The sequence below is a fragment of the Petaurus breviceps genome, unplaced genomic scaffold, assembly GCF_028583685.1.
Source record: "Petaurus breviceps papuanus isolate PSGF00001 unplaced genomic scaffold, PetGlider_PUasm1.0 216, whole genome shotgun sequence".
NCBI lineage: Eukaryota > Metazoa > Chordata > Mammalia > Diprotodontia > Petauridae > Petaurus > Petaurus breviceps.
The window spans coordinates 5,764,497-5,778,191 of record NW_027185867.1 but is presented as its reverse complement, the minus strand read 5'-3'; the positions used below and the strand labels follow the sequence as shown (position 1 = coordinate 5,778,191).

Genomic DNA, 13,695 nt, shown 5'->3' with positions numbered 1-13,695 from the left:
AAGTGGGTAGCTATTTGTCAAGGTAGGTGTAGCTGGGTTCCAGATCCCTTGGAGTGGAAACCAGAGATTATCAAGGACATTACCACGAGCTTTCCATGTTAAACAACTATACCATGGTGAGAGAAATTCCATTCCTATGTTCCCATTGCCCCTACCCACTATCCCAGTCTCTGCTCACCAAGAAGTCCAACTGTAAGGATTATTTCCTTTACTAATGTACAAAAACAGACATCTTACTGAATGTATTCTTGGCCATTGCTGTGGACAATCTGGCTGATGCCGAGAGCCTCACATCTGCCCAGAAAGAAGAGGAGGAGGAAAAAGAGAGGAAGAAGCTAGCCAGGTAACCTTCTAACTAAGCCAAGAGAAACCCAGGCACTGTAGCTTTGAGAGTCCAGGTCTTGGAAGGCAGTTTCTAGTGTTTCTTAGATGATGGCAGAGGAGATTGGGTTCTGGCTTCTGTCTTGCTGTATATCTTATAAAAGTTCTAGGAGTACTGGCTTTCTCTAACCAGGGGGTCTGCTCCTAATTGCTGACCAGTAACTCCCATCATTGGGTTCCTACTATGCTCTCCACAAGGGGGTTGCATTTCCTAGATACCCCTAAACTCTAGCCATTATCCCAATCTCCAGTAGAGCTATAAAAGAAGGCCACAGAAACATTAGAGAGGGGCAGGAGTTGAGGGGGTTGCTGGGCAGAACAGCTACTTCAAGTGACCCTTCTTGTAAGCCTTATCACTCCTTATCAGCTTGCATATAAATTCACCTTGTGAAGAAAGAATAAATCATGCTCTTTTGACTAACCAAAACAACCAAAAAAAAATAATAGACCTCATGGATCCTGGATGCCTTCATTGCTCCAACCCAGAGTAAGGGTGATAACCCATGCTTCTGGACACTGAGCTGGGCACTACCTTTTATAGACTATCAACCACAATTTAGGAGCAGCTGAAGCCAGTAAAATTCCAAGCTAATAGAAAAGGAGTATGAGCAGGGCAAGGGTCTGGGGACCTTGGAGACCCAGTGCCCAGCTTTGAAATGCCCAGAATGGTGCTATATGCATGCAGCAACAAAGGAAGGAAGATAGCTGTATGAGGTATAGATCCCTACAGGTTCTATATTACCTTGCCTTCAGCAAACCAGAGTCAGGTGTTCTAGGCTGATCACCCAAATAAACACTTGTTTGTTCTTCCTCTTGTTGACCGGCCAGGACTGCCAGCCCTGAGAAGAAGCAAGAGGTTGAAAAACCGGCTGTGGAGGAGACCAAGGAGGAGAAAATTGAGCTGAAGTCTATTACTGCTGACGGGGAGTCTCCACCCACCACCAAGGTGAGTAGTGTACCCCCATGGGGTACTAAGTTACATGACCCTGCTGCAGCTGAACCCAGACTCAAGCTTTGCAAGTTAGGCCAACCAAGGGAACAAGAAGGAAGGCACAGGAGAGATTTTATTTTAAATGGGACTGGTATTTGGATAGAGGACAGAGGAATTAGAATGACAAAGTGGGGAGGAAATTCAAGTGCATTTTGAGTTTATCACACAAGAGAGACAGTGTGGCATGATGGATAGAGGGATAGGCTTAGAATCAGAAAGACATGGGCGTGACTCCTGAATCTGACACATACTAGCTATGTAACCAAGGGCAAATCACTTAACCTCTAAGAGTCCCAGGCAACTCTCTAAGGCTACAAATTACTCATGAGCAACTGCATCAGTGATGAGATCTGCCACACTGGAAATTCGCCATACCAATTAAATCATAAATCCAAAGCACACAGGTTATAAACAAAGTAATCCAATGCTTCCAAGAAGTTACAATTTCACTAATGTGGGTAGTCCCTTCACTGATGCAAATCACAGCCCTTCTGTACCTTAAGTAGACAATTTCATGAGTTGCTTTGGCCAAAATATTTACTACCCTATGGCTAATCTTTTGACCTCAGTCACAATGGTCCCTGATCAATAGGCCTGATGCACTTCTAGCTTAGTTCTATCTGTCTTAGTTTGTGCCCTTCTGGTAGAGCATTTGTGAGCTTCCGTCACCTCCACACCATGATCTGAGCATGTTAGTAAAGAAATGCAAAACAACACTGATGATTTCTGAGTCAAGCACTCACACAGTTTCTGTTAGAGAATTTAAATGTCTATCTCAGGTGTTCAAATCCATGGAACATTGTCTAACTAGATCCATCACCCTTCTTTCTCTTGACTGCCTAGATCAACGTGGATGACCTCCAACCCAATGAAAATGAGGAGAAGGGTTCCTATCCCAACCCAGAAGCTGGAGGTACACAGTCCTGCTACCTGGGATGGGAGGAGGGACAGGGTGGGAGAGGGGAAAATGTCCAGCTCTTAAAGTCCAGTAGCTTTGGACTAGGGATTAATAGATCTAGTTTTGCTTCTCCCTCAGAAGGTGATTAGCTGTGTGGTATCAGTGAGTCACTTAACCTCTCTTTTTTTCAAGATCTCCTTGTATCATTTGAAAAATTTAAAAATATTAATAAATAAATATCTGGCCCCTAGTTTCCTCAAAGGATTAATCTCAGGGTAAATAAGATATAATCAGCACTGTTGCTCAGTGTATATAAACCCAAAGTATCATTATTTATATATATATATATATATATATATCACTATATATATATATTATATATAACTATATATTATACATATTTGTAGGAGATATGTCATCATATGTCATGTTACAATAATCATCACAATAGGCAGGTCTCTCGTGTGCTATGAAGAATTTATTGCTGGGTACGAGAACAGATATCTCACTTTTTGTTCTATAAAGCCCTTTGGGAGATAACTTGACTTAGTTCAGTTTTATGCTGATTTTATTTTGTAAACTAGCAAGCAGAATTCTCCTTCATAAAGAGATCTGAAGAGCAAAGGCCCGTGATTTTGCTCAAATTCCCTCCAAAACACTGTTCAATCTTGTGATCCTTGTTCACAGGAATCTCTATTTAAGCTTGGCCTACAAGCCTGAAGCCAATAATAACACAGTACAGGTATTCCCACACCTCCACCCACTCCACTTATTTTCTTTCTTTTCTCTCCCATGTCATCCTTCTTAACACTTTTTACATTGGCTCTATCCTGACCAAGGGCGTTAGCATCCCTTTTTTTTTTTTGGTTGCCATGGAGACAATGACTAGAGATTTCAGTGATAGCTCCCAGGCAAATAGAGAAACAGAATTCTGCTCCATATAGTCATGGACAGGGAAATCAGTATGCATGGATGAGAGGGGAGAAGAAAATAATCAAAAGATTTGGGCCTGGGGTAGATAGCCAATTTGATACTTTCAAGAAGTCTTAAAAACCTCTCTCTCATCTGAGAGTCAAGCTTCAACTAGTCCAGAAAATGGGTGCCATCCCCCCACACACATAGTATATGGCTGTCATGAGTTTTATATTTAAGGATCAGCACTGGAATTCACCAGGATGCAGTCATCTCTGAACCTGTTTTTAGTAAATGATGGGGTAGCAACACTTCTTATACCTGTGGCCATTTTATAAGGCTTCATAGTTTATCTCATCTGTGATACCAGGCAGAGGAAAGGAAAGGGGAGAGCCATGGTCTGCCCATTATACCAGGGGGGATAATGCTGCCTATTGATCAAGTAGTGTTGAAAGCTATTGCTGAAATTTTTAAATGCACAGATAAGAACAGAACGACGGTCAATAGAAAACACAGACAACCAGGATGGCTTTGAAAATATCATGTTGAACTGATGATATGCATAAAAATAAAAAGCAAGCTTTTAACAATGCAGATTCGCAGCTTCGTGCCCAGGCCTTTTTTTGACCTTCTACTTTGTATACGAAAGTACTCGTCTTATGGGGTATTTGTTAAATTCAGAATTAAAGAACAAGAAAAATTACTGCCAGATCTCTACCCCCAGATAGTTCTCTGCCTCTTCTCCACATACCTAATCAAAAAGATTGCTACTCAGAAGATAAAAAAGTGCTGGATCTGAAATTCTTCCTGCTAGAATTTCCTCCAGGAGGCTGCACATCTTCAAAAGATTCCGGATCTGTGAATGCTGCACGGGGTCTTGCTCAGTACTCACCACATAGGAGCTTCTCCATGTCTCTTACAGGCCCCAAGGACAGTGTGCTCTCGAATTTAAGTAGCTTCTCAAGTATGTCTGGGCTAGAGGGCAAAAGCTATGATTTGCAGACTGTAGGTTCTCTTTTTGCTAATTAAATGAGTGGATTTTTTTTAAAGGAGTGATGTGGGGATAAAGAGTATAAACCTTTTGTTGCAATGAAATGAACTGAATTGAAGTAAATTAAACTGAAATCAATAGAATTCATGTTGGCCCACCATTATACAAAAATAGACTTTTCCTGGGTCTCATGTGAACACTCCTTTTCCACTCCAACCCCACCCTATCTGACAGAGAGCAAAGGCTTGTAACCAGCCCATCAGACATCAAGGATAAGCCTATTCCAATTTTTAAAAACTGGTCAATCTGATATGCTTACTATTTGTTTGGCATTTCTAAATGAGAAAATTCCTCTGTCCTCACTCTATGCGGAATGAATCATAGGCCTTATTCATAGATCCCAGGATACAGAGGTTAAAAGGACTTTAGTGATCCTATACTCTGACCCCTTCACTTTATATATGAAACAAATGAAGCCCAGAAAAATTAAGGTCTGTACTCCTTCCCCTCCATCCCATTAGTTCATAAACTTCTTAAAAGTAATGTCATCTTACCTTGCATATAATAAGTAAGCCTAATAAATGTCTGGTTATTTGAATTTAATTTGGTCCACCAGAATTTTATGGACTATCTGGAAATTGATTCTTCCCCATACCATGCGGAACCTCCTTTCCCTTCCTCAAGACCCAGGTCTTTCACCCTTCAGTAGCCAGTCTTCTCTCTTTTTGTTTGAAGACTCTAATCCCATAAATAGTTGAATTTACTTTCCCCTACATCTCCACCTCCACCACCACATTCACCAAGAAACCTATTAGTGTTCCATAGTTCACTGCTGTTCTATCTTCTAGAACTCCTGCTCCAAAGATATAGTGTTCTATGAACCCAGTGCCTCATCTCCTCATGTCCCTCCATGCTGGAGGGAAGAAGGTATAATTTTTCAGCAAGCAGAATATCTTCTTGCTATTTAAGTAATGGAATTTCACAAAATGAGTGAGGTGTGGATAAAGGGTACAAACCATTTTTTTCTTTCTTAATCATGCACATACCATTGCTTGAATTATTCTGGGTCTCAAAGTCCTAAAAGACTCTCAACTCATCTTCTGTTTTATGTATTCCTTTTCTTGACCAGAGCTGCCCTTCAAACCTCTCTCCCTTCTTCTCTTTCACAGCCTCAGGCTGTCAGCTTCTCTGTGTCCAATTGATTCATGTGAATACAACTTCAGAGTGAGTCAGGAAGGCTGGGGGAAGCAAAGAGCTAGAGGGCTTCCAACTTCACCCTTCAACTATTCTCTTTGAGAATGAAAAAGGTGCTGGTGGCCTAGGATGCTCCCTCATTATTTAATCTCGAACTTCCAAGGGGCTAGAGTTAGTCTACTGGGCAAATAACACACTCTGCTTAGAAAACCGACTCATGCAAGGGGTATAGCACTCTCCCAGGGCAAATAGAAGAGAATTATGGTTTTAGTCACCTTATTCACATAATAGTGATGATCAGGGGAACCCCCTTATCAGCTGACCTGGGACACTGACTATGGAGCTACACATGTGTACTTTGTTCTAGTCCTTCCTGGACATGCATAATCATAAGTCCCTGGTTGATATTTAAGTGGTCTTCAATTATTCTGTGACCAGGGGCTGTGCCAGAGGACTGGTGACTGGACCAGGAAGAGTCACCTATTCCATAGGTCATAAAGAGCAAGGACTTGGAGTTTAGCCTTTTTTGAGGTACCCTCTTTGTTCACACAAATGCTCTCATTTAGACTTTCAGTGGGGAAAGGGGAGATAATTTCTCTAGACAACCTAGTGAGAACAAGCCAGTGAGAACATGAGCTTACTCAGGAAAGCCTGAAGTTACATTCTCTGTAATTCATTATTTCCCCATTATTCACAAAGACAGTTGGGGCTCTGGAAGCAATAGCCTTGAATCCCCTTTTCACTATGCATGCAATACTTTTTCCAGTGGCAGAGGGGAGGAAGAGAATTTTCATCCCTCCTTTTTCTGCACTATGTAAAAGGTGTAAGGAGAAAGGTGGAGAATGATATTAGAAGCTGAATTCTTGCTTCACAGCAGGCTTTCTTCTCAATAGCCAGGGCTCACTTCCCTCAGAACAGTGGTCTGGCTTTTTCAGCCAGTCTCTAGACATTTCTGGCATGGTGTCAGTTGCTATCATCTAATGGCCGAGGTCCCACCATCATCCTACTTCTTAATTCCTGGCTCACTGGTTGTAAGAAAACATCTTTATATTCATCAAAATCTTCCTAAAATAATCCCTCTCCTTAAGAGCCTTCAAGAGTTCCTTGTTGACTTTAGAATAAAATAAAAAATGCCTCAGTTGGCATCTAAAACTTTCAAAGTCTGGCTCCTTTCCAGGGTTTTTTGCATATTACTTCTCTTGACACACTCTACTTTCCAGAGAAACTGGCCTACCTGGTAATCCATCTTTTTTTCCTTTTTGAAGGGCAATTGGGGTTAAGTGACTTGCCCAAGGTGACACGCTAGTAAGTGTTAAGTATCTGAGGCCAAATTTGAACTCAGGTCCTCCCGACTCCAGGGCCGGTGCTCTGTTCACTGTGCCACCTAGCTGCCCACTGGTATTCCATCTTTTATTCCATGTCTTGGCATACACTTTCTCCCATGTCTAGAATGAACCCCTACCTCTTAGAATCCCCATCTCCTTTCAAGGCAGAGCTTATCACCTGCCAGAAATAGTAGATAAGAGGAATAGGTTTAAGAAAAGAGCTTATTTTTTATGAGGGCTGGGTTCAAGTTTCAAGTAAAGTGGCAATGTCCTATAGATATTCTAAGGTTTAGACTTAGGGGAAAGGTCAAAACTATAGATATAGACTTGAGAGTCATTTTCATAGACAGGGTGGCTGAAATTATGGAAGTGCTAGGGGAGAAGATGTAGTATAGAGACAGAGAAGATGATAGCTAAGGACAGGGCCGTGCTGTGTTTGGAGTTCATTTCTGGGAAGCTGGGAGCCATTTGATCAAGAAAATATCGATGAGTGTAGTCTCTGCTCTCTAGTTGTAAAATAGAGATTTCACACAAAGTTTAACCAGATTGGTCATTTTTTAAAAATTAATTACTTTTAATAGACTTTTTCTCCTTCTTGCCATTGGTGCCTATAAGTGATGTAAATGGTCAGGGTAGAACCACTACAAATGCCTCTTGGCCCCTGCCCGCTGTCCTCCCACAAAGGACGTGGGTATTTCACTGATGATCAGTGAGACACAATTCTACATAATTCCAACTTTTCTAATGAATAAATGAGGCTTTCCTAAAGAGAAGTAATCATGGATTGACTACTCTGAAAATTATTTCTAGTGCCCTTATATTAGCTGAATGTTGTCCATCTGCTATCAGACCATTTGACCTAAGACTATCAAGTCAGCTGTTGTAATTGAAGGATTCATCAGAACATCAAGACCTATCTCTGATATGTTATCCCAATATGAATCCACTCAAGTAGAACCTCATAATCTAGCATCATAAAATCCAGCAGCATCCAAAGGACAGCAAAATTTTACCTGGCAACCATGATTCCAGAGGAAGAATGATAAACATGCTTCCCAACTCCTTATAGAGACCAGAGGAATGCAGCATGAAATATATTTTTGGATGTGGCCAATACAGTAATTTGGGGGTTTTGACTACACATGTTTGTAACAGGGATTTTATTTTTCTTTTATTCTGTACTTAGTAGAAGGTTGGGAGAGCAGCATGGAAGGGAGAGAAGATGAATTGTTTGCTGATTGAAAAAAATAAAATATGATTTAAAAATAAGATTTTACCTAGAAAATCTTAACCCATACTTCAAGAAAGAAACTGACAGTAATGAAAGGTTCATGTAAGGGAGTAGAGGAAGATAAGTTCAGAAAATCAGGTAGGGACTAGGTTGTAAAGGTCACTAAATGACAGACTAAATAATCTGGCTTTTTTCCTGGAAGCAACAAAGGTTTTAGGAACACTGATCTGGCAGGAGTGTACAGTAAGAAATATAAGAAGGAAAGACTAGAGACAAGGGGACATTATTAAACTCAAAGAAATTCAGAGCTGAATTCTAGCTAACAAGATTGTGCCAGGTCCTATGTTGAACCTTACGATGCTCTCCCCAGCTTTACCATATCAGAATGCACTGCTGTGCGGCCCCTTTATCAGAGGGAGCTGTGGCTTACAAAGCTTTAGACTCTAAAACCCTTCCTGATCACTCCAGCATCTCCAAGGGCAAAGGTGAGGGATGAAACCCTTCAAAGGGACAATCTTTTTCATTCTGTGAATTTTAAAGTATACTTGAAAAGGAAAGGACAGTTTAAAAACAGCATGACCCAATGGAAAGAACAGGAGAACCTACATTCAGATCCTCCCCCTGCTGCTTACCACCTCTGTGACCTGGGGTAAGCCTCACTTGTAAAATGAGCCTGGACTGGCCAATCTCTGTGTTCCCTTCCAGCTTGAGACTGATGACCCTGTGTCTAGAATCCTGTACAGTGACTTTCTCACATAGCTAGTCTATCTCTATCACCTTTCTTTCTTTTCCACACCAAAATTTTATCTTACCGTTAAATATATTGTTGGGTTTTTTATTTTCCTTTTTGACTACATTTGTCTTTTTTTCCTTTTTTATTTTATTTGTTTTCTTTTCAATTCACAGAACAAAACAAGAATTTCCATAACACAGTACAATGAAAAAGATGATTGCACATGGACCTGTAAATCTACCATTGCTATAGCTGAGTTGTATATGATGGGGTGATTCTCTATCACCTCTCACAGGATCAGTCAGTCAAAAAAGCATTCATTAAATGCCTACTATGTTGGAGGCACTGTGTTACATACTGGAGATACATAGACAAAAGTGAGATAGTCCTTGCCCTCTAGAAGCTTACCTTCTATTGGGAAGTCGGGACAGTGTTATTAGAATACATAAAATAAATACAAGATCATTTGGGGCACAAGGGCCAGTAGCCTCTGGTGGAGATCAGGAGAGGCCTCACATAGGAAGTAGTGTTGAAGGTTTGAAGGAAGCTTGGCATTCTTAGAAGTGGAAGTGAAGAGGAGGCACATTCTAGGAAAGGAGAACAGTCTTGGGGAATCTTCAGCCTCAAGGCCACTTGTGGCCCCTCTAGGTCCTCAAGCGTGGCCCTTTGACTGAAGTCAAAGTTTTTAAGTCAAAGAGCTGTACTTGAGGACCTAGAGGGCCCCATGTGGCCTTGAGGATGCAGGTATCCCACCCCTGAAGGCATAGATGAGAGAGGACTTGGAGCCAGAAGGAACCTTAGAAATCATCTAGGCAATGCCTTTAGAGATATGGAAATCTAAGCTCTGAAAAATAAAGTTGCATCAGTCAGTCAATAAATACTTAAGTGCCTAGGCACTGTGCTAAGTTAAGCACTGGAGACACAACTACAAAAAAAAAAGTCCCTGCTCTCAAGGAGCTTACAATGTAATGGGAGAAGACAGCATGCAAAAGAAAGCTGAAAAGCAGGTGGGGGAAGGAAGCAGGCGCCCAAGTGAGGGGCATAGTGCACAAGTCAGATGTCCCAGAGTAGTACAGCCAGGTGAGAAAGGGGAGATATCTGAACTGAGCTCCCTCCTGAAATATAGATTTTGCAGTTCATGGCTCCTTAAGTCAGAGGAGTAAAGGGTAGTTATGTGATGGGGTACCAGAGTTATCTTGAAGGATGGTGAGGTTTTCCCAATGATGAGCTTCCTGGGACATCGTGGAGAAATCAGAGATGAATCAGAATAATGCAGCCAGGTGAAAAATGAGGAAATGTGCTGAGCTGAGAGCCCTCCTTAAATGGAGACTCTGGATTTTCCCAAGGTCATACAGGGAGTAAGCAGCAGAATTCAGAGTCATGAACATAGGTCCTCCTGACTCCAAATCCTATTTCTGCCATCCCATTCTGGCTGTCTCCTAATATCCAACAACTCCTTAGTCATGTGTTATCATAAGAAAGTCTCTTTTCCCTTCCCAGCCCCCACCTCCAAAGATCAAAAACTCCCGTGGGACCCACAAGAATAGAATAAATATTATTCTATTATGTGTTGTATATATAATAGATTATAATATATTCTATTATAGATGATATACAGGATTTCTGTAGGAGCTAGTGCTTCCTCAAACTTTCACTATACTGGCTAGATATTGGCAGCGAAAGGTGGAAAACTAGCATTTGAATGAGTCTGTTTTTTGCAGGAGAAGAAGAGGAAGAGGAGCCTGAGATGCCTGTGGGTCCCCGCCCTCGCCCACTCTCTGAGTTGCACCTCAAGGAGAAGGCAGTACCCATGCCAGAAGCCAGTGCATTTTTCATCTTTGGCCATAACAACAGGTATTCAGAAATATTGTGAGAAGACAGGTTCTATTTCCTCCAAAACCTAATACCTAGAACAGCCACAAAGCGCCTGTGTTCCACTTGTATCTGTCTCCAAGGCTTCAGGTCTCCCCCTACACCAACCAAAACCTAGGTGCCCAGGACTCAAGATAACCCTCTCCCTAAGCCATGCAGCACATTTGAGCAGCCAAAAGCGAAAGGATAGGTGGGAGAGAACTTTGTAGAGTATGCCTGCCATGCCATCAGTATCTGCCTCTAACCTCTTCCCTTTCTAACCTAGCCTCTCTTTTCTTCCCAAGGTTCCGTCTTCAATGTCACCGCATTGTCAACAACAATGTCTTTACCAATCTGATCCTCTTCTTCATTCTGCTCAGCAGCATCTCCCTGGCTGCTGAGGACCCAGTCCGACACAACTCCTTTCGGAACCAAGTATGCATTCCCCCTTTGCTCCCTGTCTTCCTCTTAAAGGGTAGGAGCATGGGCAGGTCCAGAAGTGTGGTGGCTGATGTAGATTTGTGAAAGCCCAAACAGTAAGAAAAAGCCCATTTCTATAACCTATGATTGAATGTATTATCTGATATAGAACAACTAGATCCCTTTGAGAGGTCCAGACTCTATATATGCCCACAAATCAGGACTAGAAGCAAACAAAAGAGGTTATATCCAGATGCTTCTGGCTCCTCCTAAGGGTGAGGAAAGAACAAGCCATTGGATTCTTCATGTGCCCTAGGAAACCAAGTTACCAGAAACACTCATTCAAGTAAGGCACTGGTTCTCTTCCCTCTTATCATTACAGTGTTTCCATTCTTAATAATGGATAGAAGGGAGGAAATAATGATGTACCAACAATGTGACAGATTCTTTTTAGACCAGAACCCTGAGATCTTCCCTTGGGTTATTGAATTTCCTGAAAAAATTTCAGCTCATTTCATCAGAGCTTATGCTAGAATGAGAACTGAAGAGAGGATTCTTTAATCTCATAGCCTGAATCAAACTGAACCCAGGGTGGGCACAGATTGTCTAAACCTCTAAACCGTGACTATCCCAGGAAATAAGGTTATATCTAAGGCTGTCCTCAGAAGGCTTAGATTAATTCTGGATGGTAGTCCTTCTCAGGTGTATCATAACTAAGACTCCATTTTCACCCAGCCCCACGTTGAAGGAATATTTCCTAGTGTGGTCTCCAGAAAGCCACCTAAGAAAAGAGACTGGAGGGGAAATATGGGAATGGGAGATGGAAGGGACTCTGACCTTTGAGTTTTACCCATCACTCAAAAGTGAAGAGAATTGTGATACTCTATAGCTTTTCCCTACTCCAGACTATATGAGCTTCTGCTGATAGGAAGGGGCTATCATGGCAAACACAGCAGAAGTATCCTGTGTGAATTTCCATCAGAAGAGCAGACCCGATCTGAACTGAGTATCTAGTGTCCTCTGCAAAATTCTCTAACTTGCTTGCCCCTTTGACACAGATCTCAATGAGAAGCCTCAGGGCTGGGCTGATTTGGTTTGATGAGCATATTGGATTAAAAAGAGCAGGCATGTCTGCCCCAAACCCAGGACTGACTATACCCTGCCCTGGAAACCCTCCTCTCACCTCTCAGTGCTTTCAGTAGGACTGCTTTAGAGAATCTCTGAAGTTGAGCCCTGCCTTAAAGGCATCAGAAAAAAATATTATGTAATGCTACCTGCCTCCTGACCTGGGTCCAGCCCAGCTCTGCCTTCTCCATGTGTAAAGCTTTATGTGACATGCTTTCTTGATTTTTGAATTGTAACTCCCTGTTCTGGTGAACATCCAATGATCTCCCTTTCCTTTTGACCCCCTCCTCCCCCTCCCTCCAACCCTGACCCTTTTTGTTTTGCAGATTCTGTTTTATTTTGATATAGTTTTTACTACCATTTTCACCATTGAAATTGCTCTGAAGGTAAAGCCTCCATAACTTACTCTCCTCCTCCTTCATGCCTCCCTCCTGCCACCGGCACTAGCTCTCTCTGCCACTGTCTGTTGCTAACCCACATGCCCCTGGGGCTGTCTGGTTCACAATCAGAGCCACTAACCCAATTGTGCTTATTTTTCAGATCCTAGGCAATGCAGACTATGTCTTCACTAGTATCTTTACCTTAGAAATTATCCTTAAGGTAATGCAACATGAGCAAATAATACATTCTCACTGTCTCTGTCTCTCTCTTTTTCTTTACCTCTCCTGGACACCCTTTTGGGTTTGTGTGTATATGTGTGTGTGTGTGTATGTGTGCACACAAGCATGAGAGACTTTCTGGTTGTTTCTGTCTCTTTCTGTCTTTCTTCCATTTCTTCCTTTCTCTTTCACTCTCTCTTAACTCTGTGATTGGAAAGAGCCTTATAGTGGCTATCACTTTTGTGATGGGTACATTGTCCTAAGCCAAGAGCCCCCTCCTTTGTTACCTGCATAAAGAAAATTTTTTTTGTCTGCTATATGGCTGGGGAGCATATGGCATGGAAAGGCCATCAAGAAAGCTGATCATGTTGTCATCTCAGTGGCGTTAACACTGAAGTTCACCCTTCACCCCCCAAAAACACACTCACACGCTATGTTCCAACTCCCAACCTTCTTTACCAAATATACATAATGCAGTACAGCCTCACTCATGCAGAGGACCTTTTGCCCCACCTCTGGCTTCTGAGGGGAAAGTTCCCCTTCCCTCCCGACCAGAGACATGACAAACATAGAGCATACAAGGCTTTTTTCCAGGGTGCTGAATTTAGAGGTCACTCCTTAGAACGTAATTAACAATAATCAGTTAAAGTAGAAAGCTGTTGTGTGTGAAGCCCCTTCCTCCTCAAGGTAACCTCAACCTTACGGATTGCATGGGCATAGTTTATGGTGATTTTCCCAGTCACAAAAATTACTGCTTATGGCAACCAAGGGTAGAGAACAAGGGTTGTTCTCTTCTCTTGTCCCTTTTCCTGCATGTTAAATCTGGATCCCAAGGCCCATGCCATAGTCTTCAAGGCTACCCTGAAGATGTGAACAGTATGGCTATGTCTCTAGTCCTACAAAAAGGATAGAAGTCAGTCCTAAATCTTGGGGCTTCTGAAGGGTGTACACAACTTTATTGAGTCCTTTGTAGCTCAATGCTGAGGAAATATTTTTTTTAATTTGAAGTTGGAGGGTAAATACAAGAAAAAAGGATTTAATTGT

General features: G+C 42.0%; 1 protein-coding gene across 1 annotated transcript in view; it reads left to right on the top strand.

Annotated features, from left to right (window-relative positions):
- Positions 1-13,695, top strand: part of CACNA1C (calcium voltage-gated channel subunit alpha1 C) — an 879,081-nt gene that overhangs the window by 731,552 nt on the left and 133,834 nt on the right. Inside the window, exons 16-21 of the mRNA XM_069094317.1 lie at positions 229-343; positions 1,210-1,327; positions 2,216-2,285; positions 10,378-10,510; positions 10,813-10,942; positions 12,379-12,438. Of these exons, the coding sequence (XP_068950418.1) occupies positions 229-343; positions 1,210-1,327; positions 2,216-2,285; positions 10,378-10,510; positions 10,813-10,942; positions 12,379-12,438 (626 nt within the window). The remainder of the gene's footprint in view (positions 1-228; positions 344-1,209; positions 1,328-2,215; positions 2,286-10,377; positions 10,511-10,812; positions 10,943-12,378; positions 12,439-13,695) is intronic.